Raw genomic sequence first — 26,082 nt, 5'->3', positions numbered from 1 at the left:
ATGCCATCCCGAACTCGCACACAGCTTCAGACCCACTGATGACTTTTGTATGATTCAAGGAGAGTGTGAAGCCTTCTCTCAGGTGGATTTGTCCCTGCCTCCTTCCCTGTGGGTCACAGCAAGCAGATGGGCACTGTGAGGTTGGTGGAGGGTCTGCTGTGCTTTTGGATCAGTCAGATGGCTTGTTAGTCTCCTCTGAGACCAGAACTTTATTTCAGCTCTCAATGAAGTCAAGAGAAATATTTTGAAGGCTCTGGTGTTCACCCCACTCATTTATTCAACAGGCATCTGTCAGGGATAATACCTGGTCATGTCTCACTTGCATAAAATGAGGGTTTACTTGGGACTTTGAAAAATCAGCAGTTTGGATGGAGCTTGGCTTCAGGCTGTCCCTGGAGCTGTGCATACAGCAGCAGTCCAGGTCTGCCTCTGCACGGGCAGCACGTGGTTGGTGGAAAAGGAAAGGTGTTCATGCAGAATTTCCAAATTTGCACCAAAAAAAAAAAATCTGCTGGAAAGTTTTTCTCTCTGCTCCCCACCCGTGTCTGAGTTCACACAGACGTGGTGGCTTTGGCTCAGGGCAGGAGGTGATGGGCTGGTGCTCAGCTCCTCCAGACATCGACAATCCTCCAGTGCCCCGTGCCTCCACCGGAGCTGCCAAAGCACACAACCTTGAGTAGGGTCACATCACCTGCACGCTGCTCAGGGGTCAGCATGGTCTGGGGCCTTGGGGGTTGGTTTTTTTCCCAGCAAGGAGATGAGGTGAAGCTGCTGAACTGACTGTGCAATTCCCGTTTATTTTTAGGGTTCCTACGGCGTTGTGAAACTGGCCTACAACGAGAACGACGACAAGTATTACGTAAGCGTGCCTCTCCTGTGCTCCTCTTTGCTGCTGCTGCTCCCTCCCTGAGAGCTGGGTCCTCTCTACCTGGCTGCTTTCAGCATCTGCCCTTGTGGTTTGGGGTGGCTTGCAAGGACTGGAAGCTCCCGCTGGGCACGGAGCCGCTGAGCGCGGGAGGGGCCCGGGTGGGTGCCTTATGTAACAGGCAGGCTGCAGGAGCATCTTGCTGATTTGCCTTGGCATTTTCTAGCTATGAAGCAGGTCACCTGAAATTAGAGGCATGTGGGTGGTGGTATTCAGCACCTGCTGTGCGTTGGAAGCCTGGCCTGGAGTGGGCAGGCGTGTTTTGTAAGGGAGTGGGGGGCGTTCCTGCCCCGTTTCTGTTCAGGAAAATGCTGCACAGTGTGGTGTGGCTGGGCAGTGCCAGGCTCCCTGCATCTTACCCCCTTGGGGGATGCCTGGGGGACACTGAGCGAGCCTCACTGGCAGGGGAGGAGGTGTAGGGTGCAAGACAGAAGAAAAATCTTGGAGTTAACGAAGACAGAGTTGGAGAGTTTCAATATTCCAAAAGGCTGCTTATGCTGAAGGCTCCTGCTCTGTGCCTCCCCTTTCAGAGGCAGCTGAATCCCAACCACCCCAGCTGGAATTCCTTCAAAATCTGCCTGCAGATGTACTCATGTCCCTGGGCTTGCCCTGTGGCTTGTTTTATTCAGGCTGAGAGCAGGAGCTGGAAGGGAGGAAAATTTCCTTGCTATGTGTAGCTGTGCCTGGAGGCTTCTGGAAAGAGCTTCCAGCAGTTTCTGATGGATTCCCAGGGCAGGAATCTGCTGAGCAGAGCTGTGTGGTTGCAGTGCTGTTGAACCTCAACCCAACACAGCCCTGATGAGCTGCTGCTCCACACTGCATTTCCTGAGGGTGTCCTGCTGTTGCTCCTGCACGTGGATGAAGATGGACCCATCAGAGCACCCAGGCTGTCCCCTGTGCTGCTGCTTGTCCCTGCTGGCCTTGGGACAAAGGGGAATAAGAATGTGTTGTGGGACATAAAGCATGCTCATTCCCCACGGCTAGTTTTTCCTCCCTGACTCTTTATTGACACACCAGGTCGCAGGGGTCAGGTGGGAATTGTATGCCTGGCTATTCCTTGGCTTTTCTGTACTTCCAGCAGGCGTGAAAAACTGCAGCAGGAATGTCTTGAAATGAAGGATGGAAGAGATGAGACAAAAATCTGGACAAGGTGCCCTGGAGCTGGCCAAGGAAAGGAGCCACAATTCTTTCCATCTCCCGTCCTTTCCAAGCTGATTCACAGCTGCACCGGAGCTTTTTCCAATGGCTCCTTTTCTCTCCAAATCCTCCCTGCCATGCCCTGCAGCAGGGTGGTTTGTTCTGCAGAGAGTGATGGTGCCAGCCCTGGCTTTCCTGATCCCTCTGTTCCACCAGCACAGGCATGCCAGCACCAGTAACACAGGGTGGGAACGCATCACATCCTTAAACCATGTTTATTTCCAGCTGAAAATACTTTTCCTTTGGAAACTGTAATCCTTACAGTTTGGCACTGCCTTTTTGCTCAGGAAATCCCATTGAGCTGCCCAGTGGAGGGTTACAGCTGGGCAGGGGAGAGCTGGTTTTAGGACAGCATTGCCTGCAGCATTTCTGTCCCTGTTTGGATGCAGATTAACCCCGTGGATGTAGATTTAGCTGCTCAAATCAAAACCAGAAGTGAAAGCCTGTTTGCAGGTTAGCCTCGTGTGTTAGTTAATCCCCATTTAATCCTGGTTTCTAATCTAAGCAAACACTTTAAAGGTGCTGCAGCCCGGGAAGGGCATGGTGCCTGGGGGCTGTTTGAGCCTCACCTGAGGGCAGGCAGGGCACAAAGACCCCCTCAGTGCCAGCACTGCAAGGATGTGCTCTTGGCTTCACCCCATCCTCCTTTTGGGGTTGAGCTGGATCCCAGCTGGGATGCTGGGGCTGTGGAGGTGATCCTGGGAGGGAGGAGCGTGGAGGGCTGTGCCCAGGGCTGTGTGTGGCTGCGCTGGGTGTCTGTGTGGGCCAGGAGCAGGCAGGCTGCTGTGGAAGGCAGTGATCTCTGAGCTCCGTGTCCCATGGCCTTGTTCCCTCTTGGCTGGGGCAGGGGGAGCTGTCCCCTTCCCCAGCTGCAGTCACACCCTCCTCCTCCTCCCTGTGCTGCTGTTTTCGGGGAGGGCAAGCCCTGATGGAGACACCTCTGCTTTTCCAAGACGTTAATCCAGCTCAGGAGCTGGCAGACTTTTCAAAGCTTCAGAGAAACATTGCTGACTGCACTGGCTGATGGTTGCTTAATTCTCCACCTGCCTGGTGTACCTGACCCTCGAGCTCTCCCAGAGCTGAGACAGCTTCCATCCTGCCCTGCCTGTCCTTCCCATCCTGGGCTGTTCCTCAGCAGTGCGCCCTGACCCCCGGGGGCACCTAATGACTCTCACCAGCAGTTAACAGAGGCAATTGTGATTCTAATAGTTGGGAAGAGCCTTTTCTGTGTGCCTGTTGCCCCCCAGATTTAGCTCTGGATGGTGTTTTTCGTCTCAGTGGTGAAAAGCAGTAGGAAATAATTGGAAGAAATCAGCCCTTGGTTGGTCTTTAGGGACTGCAAGGCCAGGCTGGATGAGGTTTGGAGCACTCTGGTCTGGTGGAAGGTGTCCTTGCCCATGGCAGGGAGTTGGAACTGATGATCTTTAAAGTCCCTTCCAAACCAAACCATTCTATGATATTCTGTTTCAATAACTGATTTGCAGTGCTTCAGCATTCAGGGTCAGGGTGTTGCTGCCTTCTTTATTGTCTTTAAGCTAGTGTGCTGCAATAATAAGGACCAAAATTGTAAAGAAATAAGAAAAAAAATTATTTGAGGGTGTAACTCAGAGTGTGGCTCCTGATTCTTGCTGGGGTGTGGGACCCTTTGCTAGCTCCCTTCAAAAAGGCAGAGTTTATAGGGAGCAAGGACTGAATATAGCTCCTGTCAAAGCAAAAGGAAAGATTGCTGCTGCTTTAACGAGTTCCAGGTCTGGCCTAGAATTAGGAAAAACTCTCAAGAAAAAAATTCGATCACCACATTTGGGAAAAAATGTAGATGGGCTGTGTTTACTTTGTGGGTTTTTGTGCCCTCCATTAACGATGAGGGATTGCTCCTAAGAGCTTTGCCCTTGGTTGCTGTGAGCACCCACAGTGCCTGGGAGCGCTGTAAAATGTCCTGGCTCACAGCAGTGGGTGCAGGGAATGTGTTGGACCGTGGAAACTGGGATTTCTGCGCCAGGTGTGTGAGGCAGTGCTCCCTCCAAGGAGGAGACCCCACTGGAAAGCAGAGCTGGCTGCCAGGACAGAGGACCCTGCTGCTCCTGGGGCACACAAAGCTGTCACAGCAGCTTCTGTGGGGCTCTGCCAAGGAACCCTTTACACTGGAAAGGTTTCAGTGGCTCAGTTTGAAGGAGATGCTTTGACGATGACTGGGGGAAAAATCAAAGGCCAGGTTCTATGAAAAAGCAGCAGATAAAAACCAAAGACAAGTGCGCCCAAGCAGAGATCTAGATTGGAATCATAGTGCTGATGGAATTTGATTCTTTGGTGCCTCAGGTCATGTCTTCCTCCTATTTTCAATCTCTAAATCAGCTTGCAAAGAAAAGTGGTTATGATGGGCATTTGTTATGCTGCTGCTGGAATAAGGCAATAGCATTTATGTTGTCAGTGGATTTTTCTTTTTTTCATCCTTCTTTTTTAATCTTGTTTCCTAAGAAACAAGATTTGTGTGATTGTGCTCTCTGCCTCTGTTTGTACCTAACAATCTTTGCATGGAGGGCTGTTTCCTACCAAGTCTCAATGATGGGGAGAAATTCCTCCCAAGTTTATGAAAAGAATGGCTGAACAAAGGGCTGCTGCTGAGAAGGTGGCCAGCAGCAAGCCTTGAACTTTCCAGCCCCTGGAGAATCCACTTTGGTTGGATCCAGGCGGAAAGGGAAGGCACAGCTCCTGTGTTTCTCATCCCCTTGCTCACATAACAGCTGCTGAGCCGCTGCCAGCTGCACTCCGGAGTGCTGGGGAGCAGGGAAGTGATCTCTGGCTTACTCTGGTGCCTCGTGCTGTTCAGCTGAGGGCTTGTGAAGGGGCTGGGTCACCCGGGGTAACAGCAGGATCCTCGGGAGGCAGCTGGACATGGGCGAGCTCCAGGACTGCATCCCTGCTGTGGTGGCACGGCGGGATGGGGATGGGGCACAGCCTGGTGATGGGATTCTGCTGATGGGACAGAAGGTGACAACACAGGAGCGGGATTTTAAGGCCATGGCAGCTAAGCCTGTCTGGTTTAGGATTTTCTTTCAGTTCATAACTGAGAGCTTCCCTCTCAGCTGCTCTGTCTGAAGGATGTTGTTGTTAGGCAGGAGAGGTGAAGAAGGGCTGGAAACACTCTCTGGTCTGTTCAGCATTCCCAGAATGTGCCCTCATGCCCTAGCAGAGGATGTAGGTGGTTCATTGGGACCTTTGAGCAGCATCCCACTCCCCTGAGAGCTGTAGGTAGGGGCTGTGCACAGACTCCTGCTCTTGCAGTACAAATCTGTCCCTTAGCAGATAAAATGACATTCTGTGACGCACTGTGAGAGCATCACCAAGGACAGGTGACAAGTTCACTTGGCTCAATCACTTTGTCACCCTTCCCTCCCAAATCTGATGGCCATTTTGCTGCTGTCATTACCCGCAGCTTGTGGGCTCGCTGTTGTGAAAGCTGCCGTGTCACAGGCATTCCTCCCCTCCATAAGCCTGGGATCTCCTTCCCCTTAGGCAGCTTCCCTGTGGTTTGCAGCTGTAAGGCTGATAGGAAGAGAGCAGTAAGCTTAGATAATAAACATACATCAGAGAAAAGCACACGGTTCCTGCTGTTTCTCAAAGGGAAATGTCGAGGCCCGCGTCCACGTGTGAATAGTCGGGAGGAGGATGTGTGGAGGAAATCTCCAGGCTCCCTCTTTTCCTGAGGAGACTGAAGCAGCACTTGTCTGTGCAAAGGGAAAATCCCTCAGCTTGGCTCTGAGCTGGTTCTTTATCAGCAAGGCATTATCTGGGTAATTAGCTCTGCCTGTGAGTACAAATGTCTTTGGCTCCGTCATGCGCTGAGCCCGGAAGGAGAGGTTTGCTGAAGCATCCCTGAGATGCTCCCATTACAGCAGCCACAATTCAGGAGGAAGCCTGGTCCTGCCAGCTCACTGTAATTGAAGTGAGGCTTCACAGCCACGTGCCCTCCTCTCTGCTTTTGTGATAATTAAGTGGTTCTGGCCTGTTGTATGATGAACTTTGCTTTTTGTCCCCGTTTGAGTTTGTCAGCGCGGTGGGACAGGTCCTCTCTTCTGACCCAGCCCTGTTTGTGCAGTAGCAGATACTGGTGTTTCTAAACTGGTGTAAGCATATCCTGGTGCTTCTTTCCCAGCAGCAGTGGTGGCTTGCAGTCAACTCACCTAGGTCGCAGTAACCCCCCCTTGCCCCTCAAGGGTCCTTCAAGGAGTTTGGGCGACAGCAGTAGCTCCTATTCCCTCCATTTCTGTTCCTGAGAGCCAGTCTTGTCTTAGCTATTGCTCCTCTCTGAACCTTCCTGCTCCCTCCAGCTTCTCCTGGAAGGCCTGTCCAGATGTGGGCACAGCTGGTGGTGATGGTTCAGTTCCTCAGGCTGAGACACCCAAGTGCTGCTAAAAGCTCCCCCAAACTTGGGAGCTTTCAGCAGCAAATTGCATCTTTCTATTTTGTCCTCTTTCTAAAGCTCTTTGTCAGAAGGCAGCAAGGACTCAAGATGGGATTGGAGCAAGAGGAGCATTCTCCTCCTGGGTTGGCAATGGTTGAAAGAGAAATGGATGTACCAATTCCTTTGATTTTTCTCATAAATTTTCATTATGGAGAGATAAAAGTGGGAAGCGTAGGAAGTCCTCCAGGCCTGGTCCTGGCCGTATTTGGAGGTGGTTGTGCACATCTTGGATCCTCTGTCAGCAGACCATGACTCATTTGGCTGCTTGTATTGGACACAGAGCTGTGCTAAGTCAAAGATAAGCACTTCTGAGTCTGTCTCTCAACACCATCGTTTCTAACAGTTGGTTTGGAGCTGTCAGGTGGGATTGAAGCCCTGCACAGTGTCTCTTCTCAATTACACGGGTGCAAATCCAGAGGATTTCACTGGGTCAGTACCAAGAATAACAATCCTTTCAGCGAGCCATGAACCTGGCTGCAGTGGTGGGAATGCTTGGGCATGTGGTGCCATCCTTGCCAGGAACAAGAAGTTGGGAGGATCATTGGAATGGTTTTGGTGACCTGTTCCTGGTCTATGTGTTAAAAACAGGTCATGGGCAGAGACCCTGCCTCTGTGGTACTAATGCAAAATTCCTGGGTGTTTGACTGTGTCCTGCAGGACTCCTTGGTCAGATTTTGTAGGGATCACTCCAGTGGGAATTACATCTTGGATGCTTTGTTAATAGGAGTGACTGCTTGGGCTAGGGGAAGGAGTGAGTGACCATCCCAGCTCCTGGAAGCACAGACTGTTTTCCTGGGCAAATTGTACCATGAGCTGGTTCCTCATTAAATATTCATCTGCTGGGCCACTTGGGGCGTTTGAGTGGCCCTCCAAAAGGTTATTAATGCACAGAGCAGATGGAGGCAAAAAGACTGTTTATTAAATTCAGATTGCCTTTTGCCACTGTGCTAATGCCAGCTGGATGGCAGGAGGAATTACCCTGACCCCTTCCCACACCTCAGCTGCCTGGGTTCAGTTTCCTTCTTATACCCCCTGACAACACAAAACAAAAGATGAAGCAGCCTTGAAGTGGCTTTGACCTGGAGCATGACACTAAAATCATCCAAACCAGAGGAACCCACCTCTTCCTTCAAGCTTCTGTCCCAAAGGCAGAAATTCGGCTCCTTTTTCTTTATCTGTTTGAAAATAAATCAGAACTTTCCATGGGGAAAAATGACTGGAATAACCGGTTAGTGGTGCTTTCAGGAAAGCCTGGGTCAGTGTCTCTCTTGTGGCCACCACCAACCAGGACCCTTCTGTTTTTGTTCCATCTCAGGGACGGCAGTTGTTTCTGCCTATCTTAGAGACGCCAGTTGTTGGGGGCTCCTTTTTAGGAGCTTAAATTCCCTGGCATTCAGGTGGTTTTAGAGTTCTGGCCCTCTGCAAAGCTCTGTGCTAAACGCAGGAAAAGACGGAGTCTTTAAGGTTACATGCTTCGTTTATTAGTTCTTATCTTACAATTTTTTTAGTGTCTAAAAGATGTTTGCTGCGGCTCAGACATCTGGTGACTCCTCCTGTCTCTGGGCTGTCTTTATCTTTTATACTAATTGCTACGTTTTCTTTATTTACTATTTATTACTAATGTCTATCACTATTACTAAAAAGGTCATCTTTACTCTGACCCAATCCTCACTAACTACTTTGTGCCAACGTCACTGCAGAAATAGAGTGAGAGAACAAGAAGGAAGAAGAAAGGGACAATGCCCTAAATTTTCCATCTTGCTTTATTCACTTTAATGCTAAGAATCCTAAACTCACTGTTTTTTCACCCTGTGATATACTAAACTACTATTTTTACACTCTTGTGGCCTGCAATGCTTCCTGCAGTGCAAGAAGCCTCTCCCATAGACTGAAATCAAATCCAGTGTTTTTCTGAGCTCTAGGCTCTAGGCTGAGGTCCCAGACTCCCCTGCTCAAGTCCTTGACCCTCCAAGGCAACCAAAGGAATTCCCTGGACTCTAACACCCTTCTCTAGGTTGAGGAGCAGCCCTGAGCCGGTCCCTGATGCCCAGCACGCTCCCAGGTCACAGCAATCAGCTCTTTGGCTCTTGTTCAGCTTTAACACTGCTTTTTCTTCTTCCTCCAGGCTATGAAAGTCCTCTCCAAAAAGAAGCTCTTGAAGCAGTATGGATTTCCACGTGGGTATCTCACATTTCGAGGTCTGCCTGTTGTCCTCAGCCAGATCTCTCTGTAGAAACGTTGTCTGCAGGGACTGCAGAACGTGGCCTCCTGTGGGAGCTGCCCAGGTAGTTGGGAGCTGGTTAAATGCAGTGGGTGCAGACAGAGCCACAGGGAAATCCAACACACCCACTCACAAGATTCCTGGCTCTGATTTTTGTGAGCCTCTTTGAAGTGGCGACTCTTCCACGTTCCCCATTTATGAAGCCTAATGAAGCACTGGAAGTTTGGCAGGGTACTCCCCCTCCTCTCAGAGTCTCTTCTACCCCTGGGATAGCCCCTGGCTGCAGGCTGGGCGTGGGGTGCCCCAGACCCATCGGGGAAGCTGGCAGCAGCTGGTCTGAATGGGGCTTGGAGATCTCAGTTCCAGGTGGGAGACTGCAAAGCTTTGGGGTGAGAAGGAGGTGTGATGAGATCTTCCAGAACAGCTGGAGGCATATGCAGAGGGGGCAGAGGCTGCTCATCCTGCAGGTGCTGCTGCCAAATCAGGAATTCTTTGCTGTGCTGTCACCCTTGCAGGTCGACCTCCTCCCAGAGGGTCGAAAGCTTCCTCCGGAGAGCAGCCCAAACCCTTGGCACCCCTGGACAGAGTCTATCAGGAAATAGCCATCCTAAAGAAGCTGGACCACATCAATATCGTTAAGCTGATAGAGGTGAGCTCCTTCTCCACCCTGAGTAATGCTGAAACAAGTCTGGTTTGTACTGCAACAAGAGGATTTTTCTTCAACTGCTCCTACTTCAGCCAGAATTGGTTTAAAATAGATGTTCAGAAATTTAGGCTGGTGATTCCAAGCAAAGCCTTACTGACTGTGTAGGACAAACTGCACACTCACCCTGCACTCTGGGCTGGTGCCCAGGAGAAGGCAGCTCACTGTGCTGGTGGAAATAGCAGTGAGCTTTGATCACTGAAATTTGTGTGCACACAACCCGGGAAGGTGCACAAGTGCAAGGCTTAGTGCCATTTTCATTACTGACTGAGGTCAGTCTAAGACAAGCAGTGCCTTTATTGGTAGGCTGTTTCTCCAAATACAAATTTTTCTGGAGACAGGAAAATCTCTCCTCCAAAACCCCACTCTGCAGGACTCTCTAAATATTAGCCTAAATTGTTCCCAGTGTTCTGGGAGTGTAACTTGCTTAAAAATCTTTTTTCCTGCTGTTTTTCACCTTTTTCCTCTTTCCTCTGTGATCTCTCAGGTCCTTGATGATCCTGCAGAGGACAACTTGTACATGGGTATGTGAGTCTCATAAGCTAACAGAACCATCTGGGCTTAGGCCTGGTGATGCAAGTGACACGTACCAGGACTCGGGGTCAATACGGGAGGAAACTTGTGCCAACTCCAGCAGACTTATTTTTTTCTGCAAAGTTAAAACGCCTGTAAATGCAGCTGGGATGGAAAGGCCCCGTGCAGTAGGGTAAGGCAACCTTGTGTCAGTACAGCTGTGCAAATCTCTTTGCCGTGGGGACGCTAAAAAGATCTGACAGCTGCTCTGCCCTCCCCTCTGCAGAGCTGATTCCACTCCCAGAGCCAGGAGGGGAGAGAAGGGTGCAGGATGGTTTCCTTGTCCTCCTGCTATGAAACTTCTGTGGGCTGTGGATAGTGGCAGTGACTCCAGAGTCACTCCAGTCCTGTCTGGGGGTGTTCCCTGTGACCCCTGCAGGGACTCTGAGCACCCTGGAGAGCCTCAGGACCTCGGAAGGGAGCAGCACTCCTGCCTTTGGTGGGGAAGCCATGCCTGAGCGGGTGTTTGTACAGAGGGCGAGGCAATTCCGTCATTTTGTCTTCCTCTCCTCCAAACCCTGAAAGTGGCAGCCACAGCCTAACCCCCATTTGGGTAAAACACTGAGGGACAGGTCTGGGAGGCCCTGAGGTGCCCTCTGAGATAGGCTGGAGGAGGGGATGACTGACCCTTTTATGTCTCTGCTTCCCCAAACTGTTTCCTGATGAAGCAGGTTCAAAGACTGCTCCTCATGAAATAATTATGGGGCACTTTTGAAGCAGCTGTGGAGGAGGATTCTGCCTAGCAAATGAAGCAATTTGCCTTTGAAAGTCCACTTTTCCCTCTGGGCTCAAGCCCCAGTGGCATCTGGCAGCATCTCAAAGTGATGGCACTGTGGTGGGGAGGGTGATTGAGGCTGTTGTTTAGAGGCCTGAACTCCTGGGGATGGAGGAGAGGGGAGAAAACCCCCAAACCTAAAGTGAGCTCTGCCTGTGGAGTGAGAGAACCGTGCCAGAAATAGCAGCAACAGCAGGAGGAGAGGTGGCGAGTGTCCTGGTCCTGCTGGAGGTTGTGCTGGTCCCTGAGTGACGAGCAGTGGCCATGTCCCTGTTGTCCATGTCCCATCACCCCTTTCCTCTGCCAGGGAGCCCATGAAATCAAAACTCCTGCCTCTGCAGCTCCCTTGGCAGGAGGAGTATCGCTTCTCAGGGCTGAACCTCCTGCAAGTGGGTTTGCTCCCTCCTGCTGCTGCCCCAGCTGATGATAACTGCACCTTTCTCCTCCCCAAAACGCCCCTCACTGCAAAACAGATCTCGAGGAAGTTTGCTCCTTGCCTGTGACCTCTGGGGTCAGGCACTGCTGTGAGCACTTGGCCGTGTGTGGCTGGGATGGGGTCAACAGGCACTGAGCAACCTGCAAAGGTAAAGGATGGTTGAATAATGAAAGCTGCAGCTTCCTCAGCCTGGAGGGCAATTCAGGCTGCCCTGTTGTGTTTGTACCTCCAGAGGTTCCCACACCCCGGTGCTCTGGGGTGGAGAATCGGCTCAGATTTTTCGAGAGGTGCAAGAAATCCTCCTATAACTCACAGGGAAAGAGCTCTCCTACTGCAGATAAAAAGCAGATCCTTCTCCTGATTGCAGAACAGGACCAGAAAAACACTTTTCCCCAACCTCCTAATCAGACACACAAACCCATGTGCTCTGCAAACCTCAGCTCACACCAGCAAATCCTCTTTGGTCGCTCCTGCCCGGGAGTGTTTGGCTCTGACTAAGCTGGAGCTGTGCTGCTGATTGACACAGCAGAAATGGAGCAGCGTGTTCCTACAGCATCTCCTTCACTATCAGCAATTTAATAGGAATATCACACCAAACACCCTCCCTTGGAGGTACAACAGGGCTCAAATCAACCAGGGCTGACACCCAGGGCAGCAGCACCGTGGTTGATAAATCAGCACCCGCTGTCTCCCTGGACAGAGCTGGCAGGAGGGGGGATATTTGTCTGTGCTGAGGAGATGAATATTTTCATTTTGCCTCCTCTGGTGTCCTTGTCACGCGTGAGGGAAGAGAAATGAGTGGAGATAAATTGATTTTGCAGGTATGGGAATGGATGTGTTTTTGTAGGTGATGAATAACAAATAAGCCCGGGCTGCTCTTCTCATTCATTCATGGTTTATTTCCTTTTCTTGCAGTGTTTGACCTCATGAGGAAAGGGTAAGTAGCTCTCCTGGGATCCCTTCTGTTGAAAATTTTGGTGTTCATCGTCAGGTTCCCATGTGAAATGGAGGTTTGATTTGTCCAGTGGGGCAAACCCTGTCTGCAGGAGAGGCAGAACCCAGCTGTAATTGCCTTTGCACTGCTACAGCCTGGAATGATGTAGTGAAAAGAAATGGGCTGGGAGGACATGTCCTGGTGCCACACTCTGATCTTCTGAACAAATTCTATGACAATTCCTCATCAGGTGCCTGGAAGAAAAGGTTTGGATAGGAATATTCTGCTGGGTTCCAGCCACATTGTGGCTTCCTCTGACACGAGGGGTGTGTGGGTGCATCAAGATTGACTTGCCACCTGCTGCCTCATTTTGCCCTCAGCACTAACCTCTCAAGGGAGGCTCTGCTGTTGGCACATTTCCTTTGCATAGTGGAAGCAGGGATAAGGTGGTAAGAGGTTCCTCACTGCTCTCTGCTACACCTGCACTGATTCTGCAGCTCTGCAGTCCCAGGGAGGTCATGGTTTCTGTGCCCAGCATGGAGGAGATCCCCAGAGGGGTTATTTTCCTCTCTGGCCCCAGCTCCAGTGGGTTGCTGGCAAGAGGCTCCCCAGTCTCCCTGGTGATCAGGCTGATGCCTGTCCTGTAGGAGAGGGAGCTCCTGTAAACAGGGGAGGCTGGGGAACCTGTGGCTCATCCAAGTGCAGCCTGGCTGCCTCTGCCACTCCATTAGTGGCTCTGCCAGCCCTGCTCTCACATTATTTCTCCCTGGTTTCAGCAGCAGAAAAATGTGCATAAAAGAGAGAGGGAAAGGCGGTGGCAGGAAAATGCAAATGGGAGATGGAGGTCATCAATCAAATGGGCAGCAAAGGAGAGGAGGGAAATGCTGCAGGAAGGATTTGCTGCTGGGTGCTGAGGGGGAGAGCCACAGAGCCTGGCTTTGGCAATGGGCTGTTCTCTGCTGGGGTTTGGCGTGCCAGGAGGGTGTCCCAGGAGCACTCACTCAAATGCAGCTCCTGTCAGTGGATGTATGTCCAAATGCAAAGCCAAGCTGCTGAGCACAGGCAGGATCGGCCCCCAGAGCAGTGAATGCTCCAGCCACTCATCCACAGGGGAACAGGAGATTCTGACTAGCTCTCACAGCCTCTTTGCCCTCAGCTTTCAGCAGGCACAGGCTGAAGAGGGGCTTTTAGAGGAGACTCTGCATCCCTCAACAGTGGCAGCATTCAAAGGGAAGGAGAGGAGAAGCTGACCAGGTAACCTTGGCTGTTCAGGGCTGAATGGCTGAGCTCTGGTGGTGGCTGAACCCCGAGCAGCTAAATAGGTTTTTAAAGCAGTTTAGCACAATGCACTGAAAATATTCCCATTTAACCTTTGAGCCAGTGGTTCGTGTCTAGATTCCGCCTCAGTGTAGACCAGCTGCACAATGATGCTGCATCAGGACTGAGCCCCAGCAGGCAGGATGTGCAACAGGCACTGTCCCGCTGCTGGCTGGGATCTCATGGGAATGCTGGTGCTCACAGCCACGAGCAGCTTTAGCAGGAAGCCAAAGGCCACCTCCAGCTTTGTTCTTCTCCCATTAGCACCATCAGTGAGTAGTGTTTGTCGTATTCTGTGCAGACATCAGCAGATAATCCTGATGATGATGATGAGGGCTCTGTGACTCCTGCCGGCTCAGGGACTATGCAAAGCCACCCACCACTGGCCAGCTCAGTAACCAAAGCATCACCACGTCCAGAAGGAATGGCCACAGCTCCACCCTGTGCCACAGCACCCAGAGCCTCTTGGGAGCCACGGTGCTGGGACGTGGTGATGGAGAGCATAAACCTGCAGCAAGGGGTGTTAGTGCCCTTCTGCAGAGCACTGAGCTGCTGTCCCTCTTCCCAACAGGCCTGTCATGGAGGTGCCCAGCGAGCAGCCCTTCAGCGAGGAGCAGGCTCGCCTCTACTTCCGAGACATCGTCCTGGGCATCGAGTACTGTGAGTACCCCAGGCCTGCTCTGCAGGGGCTGAGCCTCAGCCCCCTGCACACTGGGGGCTGTTGGATCAGCCAGAGGGGTCCCCTTGGGTTGCCTGTGGTGGGGTTGCTGTTGGAGGTGGCCCCGCTCAGCTCGGGTTTACACAGGAGGTGTCACAGAACCCTTGGAAAGGACATTGGGCAGCAGTGCCTCTTTTCTCTTCCATTCATTTCTTTGTGGAGACTGTCTTTGAAGGCAGTAGCAGAGCCAGGAAATGGGTGTTGGCAGTGTCATGGTCTCCGTTGGCTTCAGCTGGAACAAATCTCTGTTTCTAGCTCAGCAGGGCGAGCAGTGGCCGTGGCAGAGCTGGTGAGCAGCACGGGGAGCGTGTCTGTCCTTGTCCAGCCCTTTGCAGAACCCAGCTGAGGGACTCCCTGTCCCTTGGGGCTGTGGGGTGACAAGAGCCCAGCCCTGCTGTGCCCTCCCAGGGAGGTGGTGGATCAGTGTGTTCCCAGGCTCTGCCCAGACTCCAGAGCAGGGTTCCTCTCTGTGGCCTGTTTGATTATTGTCACCTTTTTTGGTGACACCTTGTCCCCGTGTGGCTGAGGCCAGATTCACTGCTGAGTGCCTGTTCTGCAGAGTCCAGGGTCCATCCCTGAATGCCAGCAGGGATTTTTCTGGCTCCATTATCATTGACATGTCCCTGCTGGCACGAACCTGGCAGGGGTGAGCAAAGAGGGGTCCCTGAATTAAAGACAAAGTGGAATGCTCTGTGTGCTGGCATCCTGGAAGCAGTTACTGCTTCTGTTCCTCAGCTGCTGGTGAGCTGAGCTTGGCCCTGTGCCTGTTAGATCCTGGTGTCCTCCCTGCAAGCAGCCTCTGTGAGCTCAGTGCTCTCACCACTGGCTGCTTCCTCTGCACACTGATGCACTGAAGAATTCCCGTGGTGAATTTGGGGAGGAAGAGGCAGTACAGCTTCTGCACAGGACATTCCCACCTTGCAGGTCTGATTGTTTTCCAGAGGAGACAGCAAATGTGTAGATTAAGGTCATCCTGTTATTACCTTGTGTTTCAATTGCCAAACAGCTTTTGATTACATCCATTCACAGCAGCTCATAAAGCAGCTCCTAAATCTCTTAGGTTGGATGGGCTCTTGTGGGTTAATAACTAGACAATCAGGAAAGTTGGAATACAGCTTTCACAGCAGTTAAACAAGAACAGTTAAACAAAAATCCATAAAGTGGGCTGGGTTGTTCAGTGTATTCCTGCATGACCAGAAGAAGGGTAGAGGACAATAAGAGAGATTGATTGATGGCACTGAGTTATTCAGGAGAGTTGTTAGGACTGACTGGGAAGACTGGCAGGAAAATGCCATGATAGCAAGTGATGGCATGGTAAAATGACAGATAAAAATTCACGTTACTGACTGCAGGGTAATGCATGAGGGGGAGAAACAACACTGAAAATACATACAATGTGATGGGCTCTAAATTATCTCACTCAGGCTCTATTCTGGATAGTTCTCTTGAAAATGCCAGCACATTATGTAGTGACATTCAACAAGGCTAACAAGATTTGGGGAATTATTTGGAATGAAAGAAAGAAGAAAGTAGAAAATGTCATTATGCAGTTATTTGGATCTCTGAGAGCTCTCAGGCACAGACGAGGAGCATCCTGAATATTATGTGCAACTTGGTTCAACTGTCTTAGAAACATACTGAGGCCCAAGAAGGGTGATCAGGACAATCCTGGAATATCTTATGTACAGAGATATGACCAAAGCTCTTAAGACTGGAAAACTATCTTTTTTAAGGGAAGGGGTGCTATGGCAGAGTCTTATAAAATCCTAAGTGTCAGGGAAGTGCTGGATAGGAAATCAATCTTTTCTGTCTCTGAAAACACAATAACTAATGGATAGCAAACAAACTAATCAGGCAGCCAGTTTAAACCAGAAGGAATTATTCATTTGGCTTCAACCACCCAGACAGAACAAGTCTCTGAGCATGGTGGACCTTGCTGAGGCAGAGGAACTTGGCTTGCAGGGTCTCAGTCCCTCTCCACACTGAAATGCAGCACCACCTCATTTTTTGTCTAAAACCAGCAGGGAATAAAATCAGTGTGTGCAAGTCTGAGTCCAGAAGCTTCCAGGTGCTGCCAAAATTAGTCAGGTCACCCCAGAAAGTTGGTAAAAGTTAATATATGAATGGGAATCTCAAGAATGTCTTTAAGTAGGGCTTGAAGGATGAAGATGCAGCTTTTTTTATGCCATTAACATTCTGACTGCAGCACAGCCTGTGTGCCTCAGCTGGGAGATCCAAGCTCTGCTGTGCTGGATGCTGCTGCAGGAACAGTTCCTGCTCAGAGGAACTTTGAGTTTAGTAAATAGGAAAAAAAAACAAAAACAGCAAAGTGAGAGTAGTCTTAAGCAGAAGGAGTGAAATTCAACAATAAATTATAGGATGCCCAAGCACTCCCAGCAACAGGAACAATAGGATGCTTTATTTTGGACCACGGAGTAACCACTTATTTTATTAGCAAATGATAGTTAAAAATGGTGTTCTCTCTGAACTGCTGGGTAAATGCATGGCAATTATTATATAATTAAGAGGAAAAGTGCACCGTTTGTGCATGCTGAAGGAAAAGTGTTGCCAGGCAATCCAGAGATTGCAAGGTAATTTTAAAGTAAGCATCCGTAATTGTTGTGTAATTTGGGAGGCTCAATAATCATGCAGCTGCTTGAAGCTCAGAGTCATCACAGCAGCAAGTGCATCATCGTGGGTTGGATTTTATTAGGTTAGAAGTTGCAAGCTGGATTGCTGCTGGGGCCTGAAAGGTGTTAATGGTGGGCAGGAGGGGGCTGCAGGAGCCAAGGTGGTGGGAGATGTGGGCTGACCTGTTAAATCACTGGTGGTGGCCTGTGGTCTGTGGCCACTGTGTGTCTCTGGGGACTGGGCTCACTGGTTTTTCATGGAGCTTGCCTGGGGTGGAGGCCTCCTGCAAGAGGGGTGGCTGTGGGGGGAAGTTTGGAGGGAGGCAGTGTTCCAGGTGATGAGAGCTGGGTGGGAAGCGTGGCTTAGGCACGGTGGGAGGCAGGGACAGAGCTCTGGAGAGAGCCAGGAGCTCCCTGATCCAGGCAGTGGCACAGTGCTCTCACCTGCTTTTGGCTGGGTTTAGTGTGTCTAATACCAGGAGAGCACTTGGATAGAAGCACACTTTGATACAACCTTGTTCACTAAGCAGTGAAGAAACTGCTTCGGGGTCTGAGAGTCAGGGAGATCTGCCCATGGGAGTCTCTCTCCCTCTGGCCCCTGAAATGCTGGAGATGTATTTTGTGTTTAGGCATGGAATTACTGATTCACTTGTTCTGTTTCAGTGCCCCTGTCTTAGTCCTGGGCTCTGGTCTGGGCTGTGTCAGGAGTTGTTTGAGCACATGCAAACGGTAACTGGGCTCCTGGTGAAATGGGCTCTTCAAGGGAAGGTGACTTTTGCTCCCACTTTCAAGACTTCCCCAGTACTGCTGATCCTGCCCACACCCTCAGGAGCTGGGGAGGCACTCTGGCCTCTGTGTAAGTACCACCAGAATAATTCCAGAGTGTGCTCAGGTGCTTTGGATGGGAAAGTTTGCTGGATTATTTGTGTCATTAACTAAAACATGTGCTTAAGCATCTCTGTGAATTAGGGATATGTGCAACTGCCACCCTTTCCACTTGTAACTCCCCTCTAGTAGTGCTTGGCTGGGGTTATTTACATTTCAGTCTCCCTTCTAGTAAGGCAAACTCTGCTTTTGTGGAGATACTCAGCAGAAATGTGTGTGCTGGATAGGAAACAGTCATCCTGCTTCATCAAAAGACATGAGGAATATGCCAGGTAGGTATCCCAGCTTGATTTTGGGATTGGGACATGAGAATCTTCATTTAGTAAGAGCCCTGAGTAAGGAATAAGAACAGTCAGACAAAATGGTGTAAGCAGGAGCCTGGCAGTGACACTGGCCAGGAGCAGACAGTGCAGAGGCACAGCAGTGTGAGCCAGGGGGAAACCCTGCTGCCTTGCACAGGCCAGATGAAGGAAGCACAGGCTCTGGCCCTGCAAGCTCAGTATTCGAGTCACGAGAAGCTAAAACTGTTCCTGTCAGCCCAGCTGAGGAGGAAAATCCTTATTTCCTGCATTCTCTGTCAAAGCCTGCAGTTCTCCTCCTGTGACTAAGAGGGGGGCAGTTTTGGCCTCCCCTCTGCAGAGGAAGGCTTGTCCCCTCTGAGCTGTGGGGTTGCAGGGAGGGTAATGACACACAGCTAAAGCCTTTGGGAAATTGCTTTTCCAGCAGCAGCTCTGCAGTGACAACTGCAGCAACCCAGGGCCCTGCATGGAGCCTGGAGCCTTAACAAAGGGGCTGGCTTTTCAAAGCTGGCTTTTCTGAGATAAGGCTAAATCTACTTGCTTATCAATATATGAGTATGATTTCCATTACCTTGAAAGGAAATTTAAGCAAATGAGGCAACGCAGGCTTGTGTCTTCTGAGGAATATCTAGTGCAGGGTAAGTCCAGGGTGGGTGCACTAAAGCAGCAGTGATGGGGATGGTTTGCTCTGGTTTGGCTCTTGCCACAGGTGAGTTCCTCAGGTTGGTGTGGGTCAGTAGAGCTGGGATGTGAGTCTGTGGTGGAGCTGCTGCATGCTCTCCTGTGGTCCCCAGCAAGCTGCTTCCTCCCATGTGGGAAACGGGGACCTACCTCTTCTCTGCCCCTGCTTCTTACCTGTACAAGTTTGGAGCTCCTCAAACAGAGCATGTTGAGGTGAGAGCTACAGCTGCAAGGTTCTGGGTGTTATAAATGACACCACCAGGAGAAGAGAGGCTGGCTTGTGTTTTATCACGGGCAGACAAGCTCTCCTTAGCTGATAAAACCCAAACAAAAAACCCTTTCATTAGCTGCAAGTGTTGCTGATACTGATCGATAAGGACCCTGTACAAGAGTGAGAGTAATTAGCTGATGGAGAAGATCAGAGAGATGTGCTGGAGCCTCTTTAGCTCGGGCAGTTTGATTTTTTTGTTGTTTGATGCAGTTCTGTGCCTGCAGGGGGTGAGAAGGGGGTGAGAAGCAGCCCATGGCACGGCCTGTTTGGGTTGTTTTGTCAGTACCTGCAGCCTGCTCCCCTGGTTCCCGTGCTCCCTTGGAGCCCTGGCGTGTGTGTGGAGCCCTGGCAGGGAGCTCTGCCCGTCCCCTGGGACTGCTGGGGAGGCTGTGCCCGTGTGGGCTGCAGGACAGGCGCAGAAACACAGCCTTTGACACCCTCACCTGTCTCTCTTCCCTGTTGCTCCCTGCTGGCAGCATCCACACCACAGCTTCTGCCAGGAGCACGGTGCTCAGCAGCAGACAGAGCACAGAGGGGAGCTGAGCTCTTCCAAAGGGCAGAGCGTGCAAAACTCGGGTTTAAACAACTTCTCCAAGTGGCAGAGGCTTAATGGGTGCAGCAAAAGAGTGGAGAGAGCTGACACCACCCCAGCTGGGATCCTGCCCCTGTCCCTGCAGCGAGCTGAGCGTGGCATGGGGCTGTTCCCTGTCCTCCAGCCCTTCCTCAGCAGAGCACCGTGGATGAGCTCTGGATGGTGGTGCAGGAGTTTCCCTGAGAGGCTGTTAAATCACTTCTTTGCTACAGGGGCAGTGTGAGAGTAATACTAAGCAGGCTCTGCAGTAGCACCATATGGATTGCTTTTGCCCTTGAATGGGATTCTGGTTTTAATCAGGCAGAATTCAGCACTGGCCTCAGTAAATAGCAGGATGTGTCAGTGCACTGCAAAGTTTTATATGTGTAATTTTTAAATGAGCTTTTAGCAAGTTTGTGTTAACCTGCTGCATATCCAAGATATCCAGGGGAGATGCAGTGAGAAGCACCTTTTCTAAAAGGACTTGAGGAACAAGGTCTCTTTCTGCCACTTCTCTGGATTGGTTGGCAGACAGTTCCCAGGCATCTGCCTCTGAGTGAAAGGGAAAGCTGTGGGATCTGGACTGAGGAGTCTTTGGGAAATGGCTGTCCTGTCCCACCGAGGGCAGCTGAGGGACTGAGCAGAAGGAAATGATGTGCTCAGCAGGGCTTTGCCAAGGAGCAGGGAGGCAGTGGCAGAGCTGTGGAGACCCAGGTTGGAGTGTGCAGATAGGAGCCAGCTGGTCCAGCAGCACAGAACTTCCCCAAAATCCAATCTTTTCTCCAGCTCCGTCTACTGACCATAGCTGGCTGCTGTTACCAACTCAGTTCAAACTGCAGTGAAGAAACAAACAAACAAAAATGCCCTAAAAAGCCCGATTTTCAGGAAGACCTTTTATTTTAGGCAGTTTTTTTCACACGGGCTTGAATTTGAACACCCAAGCGCAGGTTTTTGCCAGCTGCAGTAGGTGCAGCATGCCTTTCTGTCTGAAATCAAGAGGGACAGAGGAAGGATGGTCCTTTCCCAAGGATTGCTCACACCCTGGGAGCTCTGGATCCTCTTTGGAGGTTGTATCTCCGCAGCATCAGCCTTCAGCAGGCTGTTCTTAGGGAACAGTGCTCCATGCCCCAATTCAGGAGACAGACCAGACTTTCAGGCATCATTTCCTTGTTTCTGAGCACCCTGGAGCTGCAGGTCTTGACTAAATCCAACTTCAGCTATCCCTGGTCAGGCTTTCTAACACGAGTTGTGATAAAATGTACTCACCTGCCCTGCCTGCTTGGCTCATGGGGTGGCTGTGAGGATTAACAAACGAGTGTTTGTAACACATTTGAGATCTTTTCCTGGATGATGCTCTAGGAATCCATGGGATTGCTATCCAGATGCAAATAGGCCTGAAACAGTGTTACCCCTCCATTGACATGAGGAATGGGTCTAATAAAACCAAATGTAACAGAGCGCTGCATAATCAGACTTTGTCCAAAGGGCTCTGTGATATCTTAGGTGGTTTCATTTTCATTATGGAGAAATACCAATCTATGCCCTGCCCAGGTCTGTCAGCACAGAAAGTGCAGGGTGTTTTGGAGCCCAGGGAGGTCATTCTGGTGAGCTGCTGACCCCTGCTTAAAGAGCAAAACCCTCTCCAGGTAGAAGCAACACGTGGAGCCATTTTATCAGCTTGCCAAAGCAGCTTCAGCAAAGTGCTCTGCTTGGGCATCGAATTTAACCTGGGGAGGGGTGCAGGTAAGTGCATTTGCACGGGAATTGGTGTTTCTCAGCTGTGGCCTTGTGCATGAGCTGAAGGGCAGCACCAGTGGGAAGGTCCTTCCCAAGGCTTCCTAGTCCCAGTGGCTGGGCTGGGTCTGAGGGCAGTCTCTGCCTGCTTTGTGACTCTCTCTGTACTGTGGCAAGCAAAAAACCCAGAGCCTGGCTCTTTGAGCAGGACACAGAGTAGCTGGAAGTTCTCTCAAAGTCATGGATTCGGCTTAGGGGTCCCAGCTGCCCGTGAAGGGAACTAAGGGGAGGTTGTGAGTTGTTCTAAAGGAAGAAGAATAATCCTCAGACCCTCATGGAGCACATCTAAGTGCAGCAATACAGTTCTTTATTTTGGTTATGTTTGTTTAAAGCACATTTAGGTTTTTTTTTTTACATGTTGAAAATGCTTTTTTTTTCCTCTGCTGGGCCTGGAGCAGCCCTGCTCCTATTTGTGTCACAATGTGTCCTTAGTTCCAAGAACAGGACACGTTTTTTTTGTTTCTGGGACCTCTGGTCCTGGCTTTTAGGGAACTAATCCTAACAAGAGTGCCTTTCCTACCTGCTGCTCTTAAATCTACAGAGGATGAAGCTTGTTCCCAAATGTTTCAGGTGGTGAAATGAGAGGGCTGATTTCTGCTGGTGGTTGTGTTAGACTGACCGTGGCTGTCCCCTGCTCCCCTCGGGGTAGTTCCTGTGCTCCTTGTCCCTTCTGAGCAGTCATTAACAGTCTGGAGGGTGTCATTAGTGGTAGGCTTTTATTTCCAAGGTGCTTAGCTCTCCCTCTGGAGTTCTGCAGGGATAACACCATCCTTCCCTCTGTGTGCTGTGCTGGAAATGCACCTCGTGCTGCTTTAACCAGCACCTTTCCCCAGGACAGCCCTGTGGCAGTGCTGCGTGTCACTGCTGCACGTCCAGGCAGCCTTTGGCAGTCCTCTCAATTAACTGGTTCCTGCCTTTCTCCCTGCAGTGTGTATCTGCAAGAGATCTGGACTGGCAGCAGAAGTTGGAGGGCTGGGAAGTTTTTCCCAGCTTGGCTGTGTGGGTGTCCTGCAGGTGAGCAGTCCTGCTCCTTCCTGCAGCTCCCAAACAAAGCAGTTTGTCTATTGCCTACAAGCGGACTTGGGAACAAATTTGGGAACCATTTTGGGGGAATGTTTTACTCTGCATTGTGCTGAGCTGTACCAGTGGCGAGGCACAGCACAGGAGAGGATAAGCCTGGGCATTTTAAAGCCCAAAGCCAATTTTGGAAAGCTGTGCCGGGGAGGATGCCCACAGCAACTGGCAGGCTGGGACTTGGAGTTACATTTCTTCAGAGCAGGACAGGGATTTCAGGTTTCCTTCATCAGGTGAGCAGCTCCACACCAAATCATTTCTTGGCAGATGTGAGCACTTCTCTTTCAGTTTTTATGGCTGTGGTGTTCATTTACACCAGCTGGTGCTCAGTTCCCTGTCCTTCTCCCTTCGTGGCTGTGGCCTCTGCACAAGGCTGGAAAGGGAAGGGGGTTTGCAGGGAGCAGAAATCCTTCAGCCAGCTGGCAGGAGACTTCGGTTGCTGTCACACACTGCTCCCAGTCACCCCTCTGCATCAGTCCCCTTCCCATCCCAGTCTGTCCTTGTTTTAAATGGATGCCAGGTGTTCAGAAGCACCTGGGATGTGGCATTCCAGAGGCCAGGCTCACTCCTGAGCTCCTCAGCCCTGCAGGCACTTGAGCTGAGTCTCTCCTGGGAGCACCCGAGGTCAGACTGTCACTGTCCCCAGCACACCTGAGTGTTCTCACCTGGAAACTCAAATATTCATTGGCCAAATGAGCCGTTGTTTGATGGCTCTGATTTTTGCAGAGGATGTGTTTCTAATTTCTTTGTTCCTTGTTTGTGTCCAGACCTGCTGGGGACCAGCAGAGATGGGCACTGAGGGAGCACATGGCAGCTGGAAAACTGCCCACAGTGTTCCTCAGCTTTCATTAGGTGCTGCAGAGGCAGGGAATGTATTTTACAAAATACAGTTATACGATAGAGAAAATGGTTTGTGGATTTATTTTGTTTGTGGTTGGTTTTTTGGTTTTTTTTTGTTTTTTTTACTTTCCTACAAGGGAGAATTAATAAAAAGCCTGGAGTACTTGCTTGCCTTAATTTTTACAGCCCAGGCTCCAGGGATGTACTCATATGGTCCGTGTTTGTTTTGGGGTTTTTTAGAGGCTTTGGGAACCTTAGCCCTGTGGTGTCAGGCGTGAGAGCAGACACCTGCCTGAAAAGCAGCTCATCATCTCTTGAAGGAAAACCTCACTCCCCCCTCACTCTTATTGCTCTCCCTATATTACCATAATGAAATGCCAGCTTGCCACCAGCTCTGCTGCTGAGCAGATGTCTCCTCCTAATTACTGTTGTTGCAGGGTTTTGCTGTTTATCCTGGCTGTCTGGGCAGGCTGTGACAGCACTGACTGCCTCCCACCACAGCCTGGCCATGCAGTTGGTGCACATCTGGAAGAAGATGCAAGTTTTGTCTGCTGGATCTCCAGAGCAGCTCTCCAATGTGCCAAGGACAGCAGCCCCCAACAGTGCTTTAAACTGAGTGCAGAAAAAAACACCTGCAGGTGTGACTTCCCCTCCCCAAGCGTGGTCTGCTGGAAGGTTGGCTTGAAAAGAGCAGAAAGTTAAATGAAGTTTGTTCATCCTTGGTCCTAAAGCGCAAACTGGGATGCTCCACAGGGCAGGCTGCCTTTGTGGCAGTGTGGTGGTCAGGTTTGTAAAGCAGGAAAGGGTTAGGCCAGCATTTTCCTCCCCCCAGTGTGTATTTCCTAGGAGATGTGAAAAGTGCTCTTGGAGAGGTATAAAAACAAACATGTTCTGTTTGCAAGAAGGAAATGTGAAAACAGTGGTTGGAGCCAGGGGAGGATGGAGGGCAGGATTAGAGGATTTCCTCCTCCTCCTTCAGTAAAGTCTCCTGGGTTTTGTACAGTTCTGCTTTTGGGGTCATTTCATGTTCTGAAAGTTGGTGGGCTTTTTATTTTTCAAGTCTCCGAGTTCCTGAGAAATCAGCCACTTTCCTACAGCTCCCTGCTTCCCTCAGTGGCCTGGAAACGTCCTTCAAGTGCAATGTTGCACAGAAGAGGTGGTTTTTATTGTTCTTTTCAGTGCATCTCAGCCTCCAAGCTCTTTGCAAGGGTTTGTTTCATGTTTGATGTACAAGCACTTCAGCCGGTGCCCGGGGTGGCCTCATGGAGCTGAGACAGAGCTGGAGCCTCGTGGAGTGAAGGGCCAGGTTTGGCCACAGGAGGTGCAGGAGTGGTGGGAATGGCTGGGAGCTTTGTGCCAGGGTGGGGGTTTGGGGTGATGCAAAGCAAGGTGAGCTGGTTTCTCTATTTGTGGGCTCCATTGAGAAGCTTGGCTAAATAAAGAGTGCCTCTTTCTTTGGGGTGCTGGCATCAGCCAGCTGGTGCTAGCTCCAAGCTTGGAGCTCCACTTTTCCATCCTTTGAGCTGGAAATGCCCACGGATTCCTGAGCCGTTGGCTGAACCTGGCACTCAGCTGCTTGTCACCTGTGTCATTCTACCCGTGGTTCTGCCCCTTTTGATGAGCTTCACAGCACTGCAGTTTCAAACCCAATAAACTAACAGTGAACCTCTTTATTTGGGTCCCATAAACCTTTAATACAGCAGGTGGCCCAGCCCCATCAGCTGGTTTGATGAGGCCAAGCAAATCTGCAGGATTTGAGCGTTTTCCTTCTCCAGCATCACTGGTTGTTCCCACTGGCTGAGCTTTCCCTGAGCTTGTGTCTTTCTAGAGGTATTTCTGAGAGCTGTGTCCCAGTGAGGTCCCAAAAAGGAATGGCTGTAGGAAATGACCCTTCTGCTCCCTTATATTCCATCTCCAGCAGCAGCTGGCAGTGTGCTGCCTGAGCTTGCACCTTTATTTTCCCTCTCCTGCACAGGTTTCCCCTGGGGGTGTTGTGTTGGCTGCCGTGGCCGACCGCGCTCCCTTTTTTGGGTGTTTTTCAGTGCACTACCAGAAGATCATCCACCGGGACATCAAACCTTCCAACTTGCTCTTAGGAGACGACGGCCACGTCAAAATCGCCGATTTCGGTGTCAGCAATCAGTTTGAAGGGAACGATGCCCAGCTGTCCAGCACGGCAGGGACCCCAGCCTTCATGGCACCGGAGGCCATCTCACAGACTGGCAAAAGTTTCAGTGGAAAGGTCGGTGCTCCCAGCTGGTGCCTCCTGGGACCCCCGGGCGTGGCACAAGGGGCAGTGCCACATCTGCACCCTGACTGTGGTACAAATCATTTAGTGAAACTGAGTCTCTGATTCTCTCCAGGCCAGGCACAGCTTGCATTTGGTTGCTCTGGGCAGACACTTTGCTGTGGGTCCCTGCCTAGGCTGAAGCCATGCTAGAGCCCTTGCCCTGCCCAAAGGGAAAGGAGGAAGCCTTTGAGTTCCTTCCAAGAGGCACAGGGGGCTGCTGAGCACCAAGGTCATATCTCGGTTCCCTGGGAGCGGGAGACACTGCCAAGGCTGGCGGTGCAGACATAGGGATAGAGTCTAACAGGGATGCTTTTGTCTGGAATACTTCTGAGGTTCAGCCCTGAATGGTGTAATTTCCTGTAAGAAGGAGCTGCTTGCTGGTCACAGCAGGGCCGGGGAGCAACGCCTGGCCTGGCACTGCCCTCACTCCTCAGGTGTGCAAGAGCTGCCCTTGGGAGGCCAACTTCTAAGTGACACGGAAAATGT

At 50.8% G+C, this 26,082-nt stretch overlaps 1 protein-coding gene across 5 annotated transcripts in view; it reads left to right on the top strand.

The window, feature by feature from the left end:
• CAMKK1 (calcium/calmodulin dependent protein kinase kinase 1) overlaps window positions 1-26,082 on the top strand; it is a 96,438-nt gene that overhangs the window by 51,488 nt on the left and 18,868 nt on the right. For all 5 annotated transcript variants that reach the window (XM_040082363.1, XM_040082361.1, XM_058422998.1 and 2 more), the window contains 7 exons: window positions 806-859; window positions 8,710-8,761; window positions 9,321-9,454; window positions 9,996-10,032; window positions 12,208-12,229; window positions 14,115-14,203; window positions 25,349-25,548. In XM_040082363.1, coding sequence (XP_039938297.1) covers window positions 806-859; window positions 8,710-8,761; window positions 9,321-9,454; window positions 9,996-10,032; window positions 12,208-12,229; window positions 14,115-14,203; window positions 25,349-25,548 — 588 coding nt within the window. The remainder of the gene's footprint in view (window positions 1-805; window positions 860-8,709; window positions 8,762-9,320; window positions 9,455-9,995; window positions 10,033-12,207; window positions 12,230-14,114; window positions 14,204-25,348; window positions 25,549-26,082) is intronic.

Source organism: Hirundo rustica, chromosome 19 (genome assembly GCF_015227805.2).
Source record: "Hirundo rustica isolate bHirRus1 chromosome 19, bHirRus1.pri.v3, whole genome shotgun sequence".
In the NCBI taxonomy this organism is placed as follows: Eukaryota; Metazoa; Chordata; class Aves; order Passeriformes; family Hirundinidae; genus Hirundo; species Hirundo rustica.
This window is presented reverse-complemented; position numbering and strand designations above follow the sequence as displayed.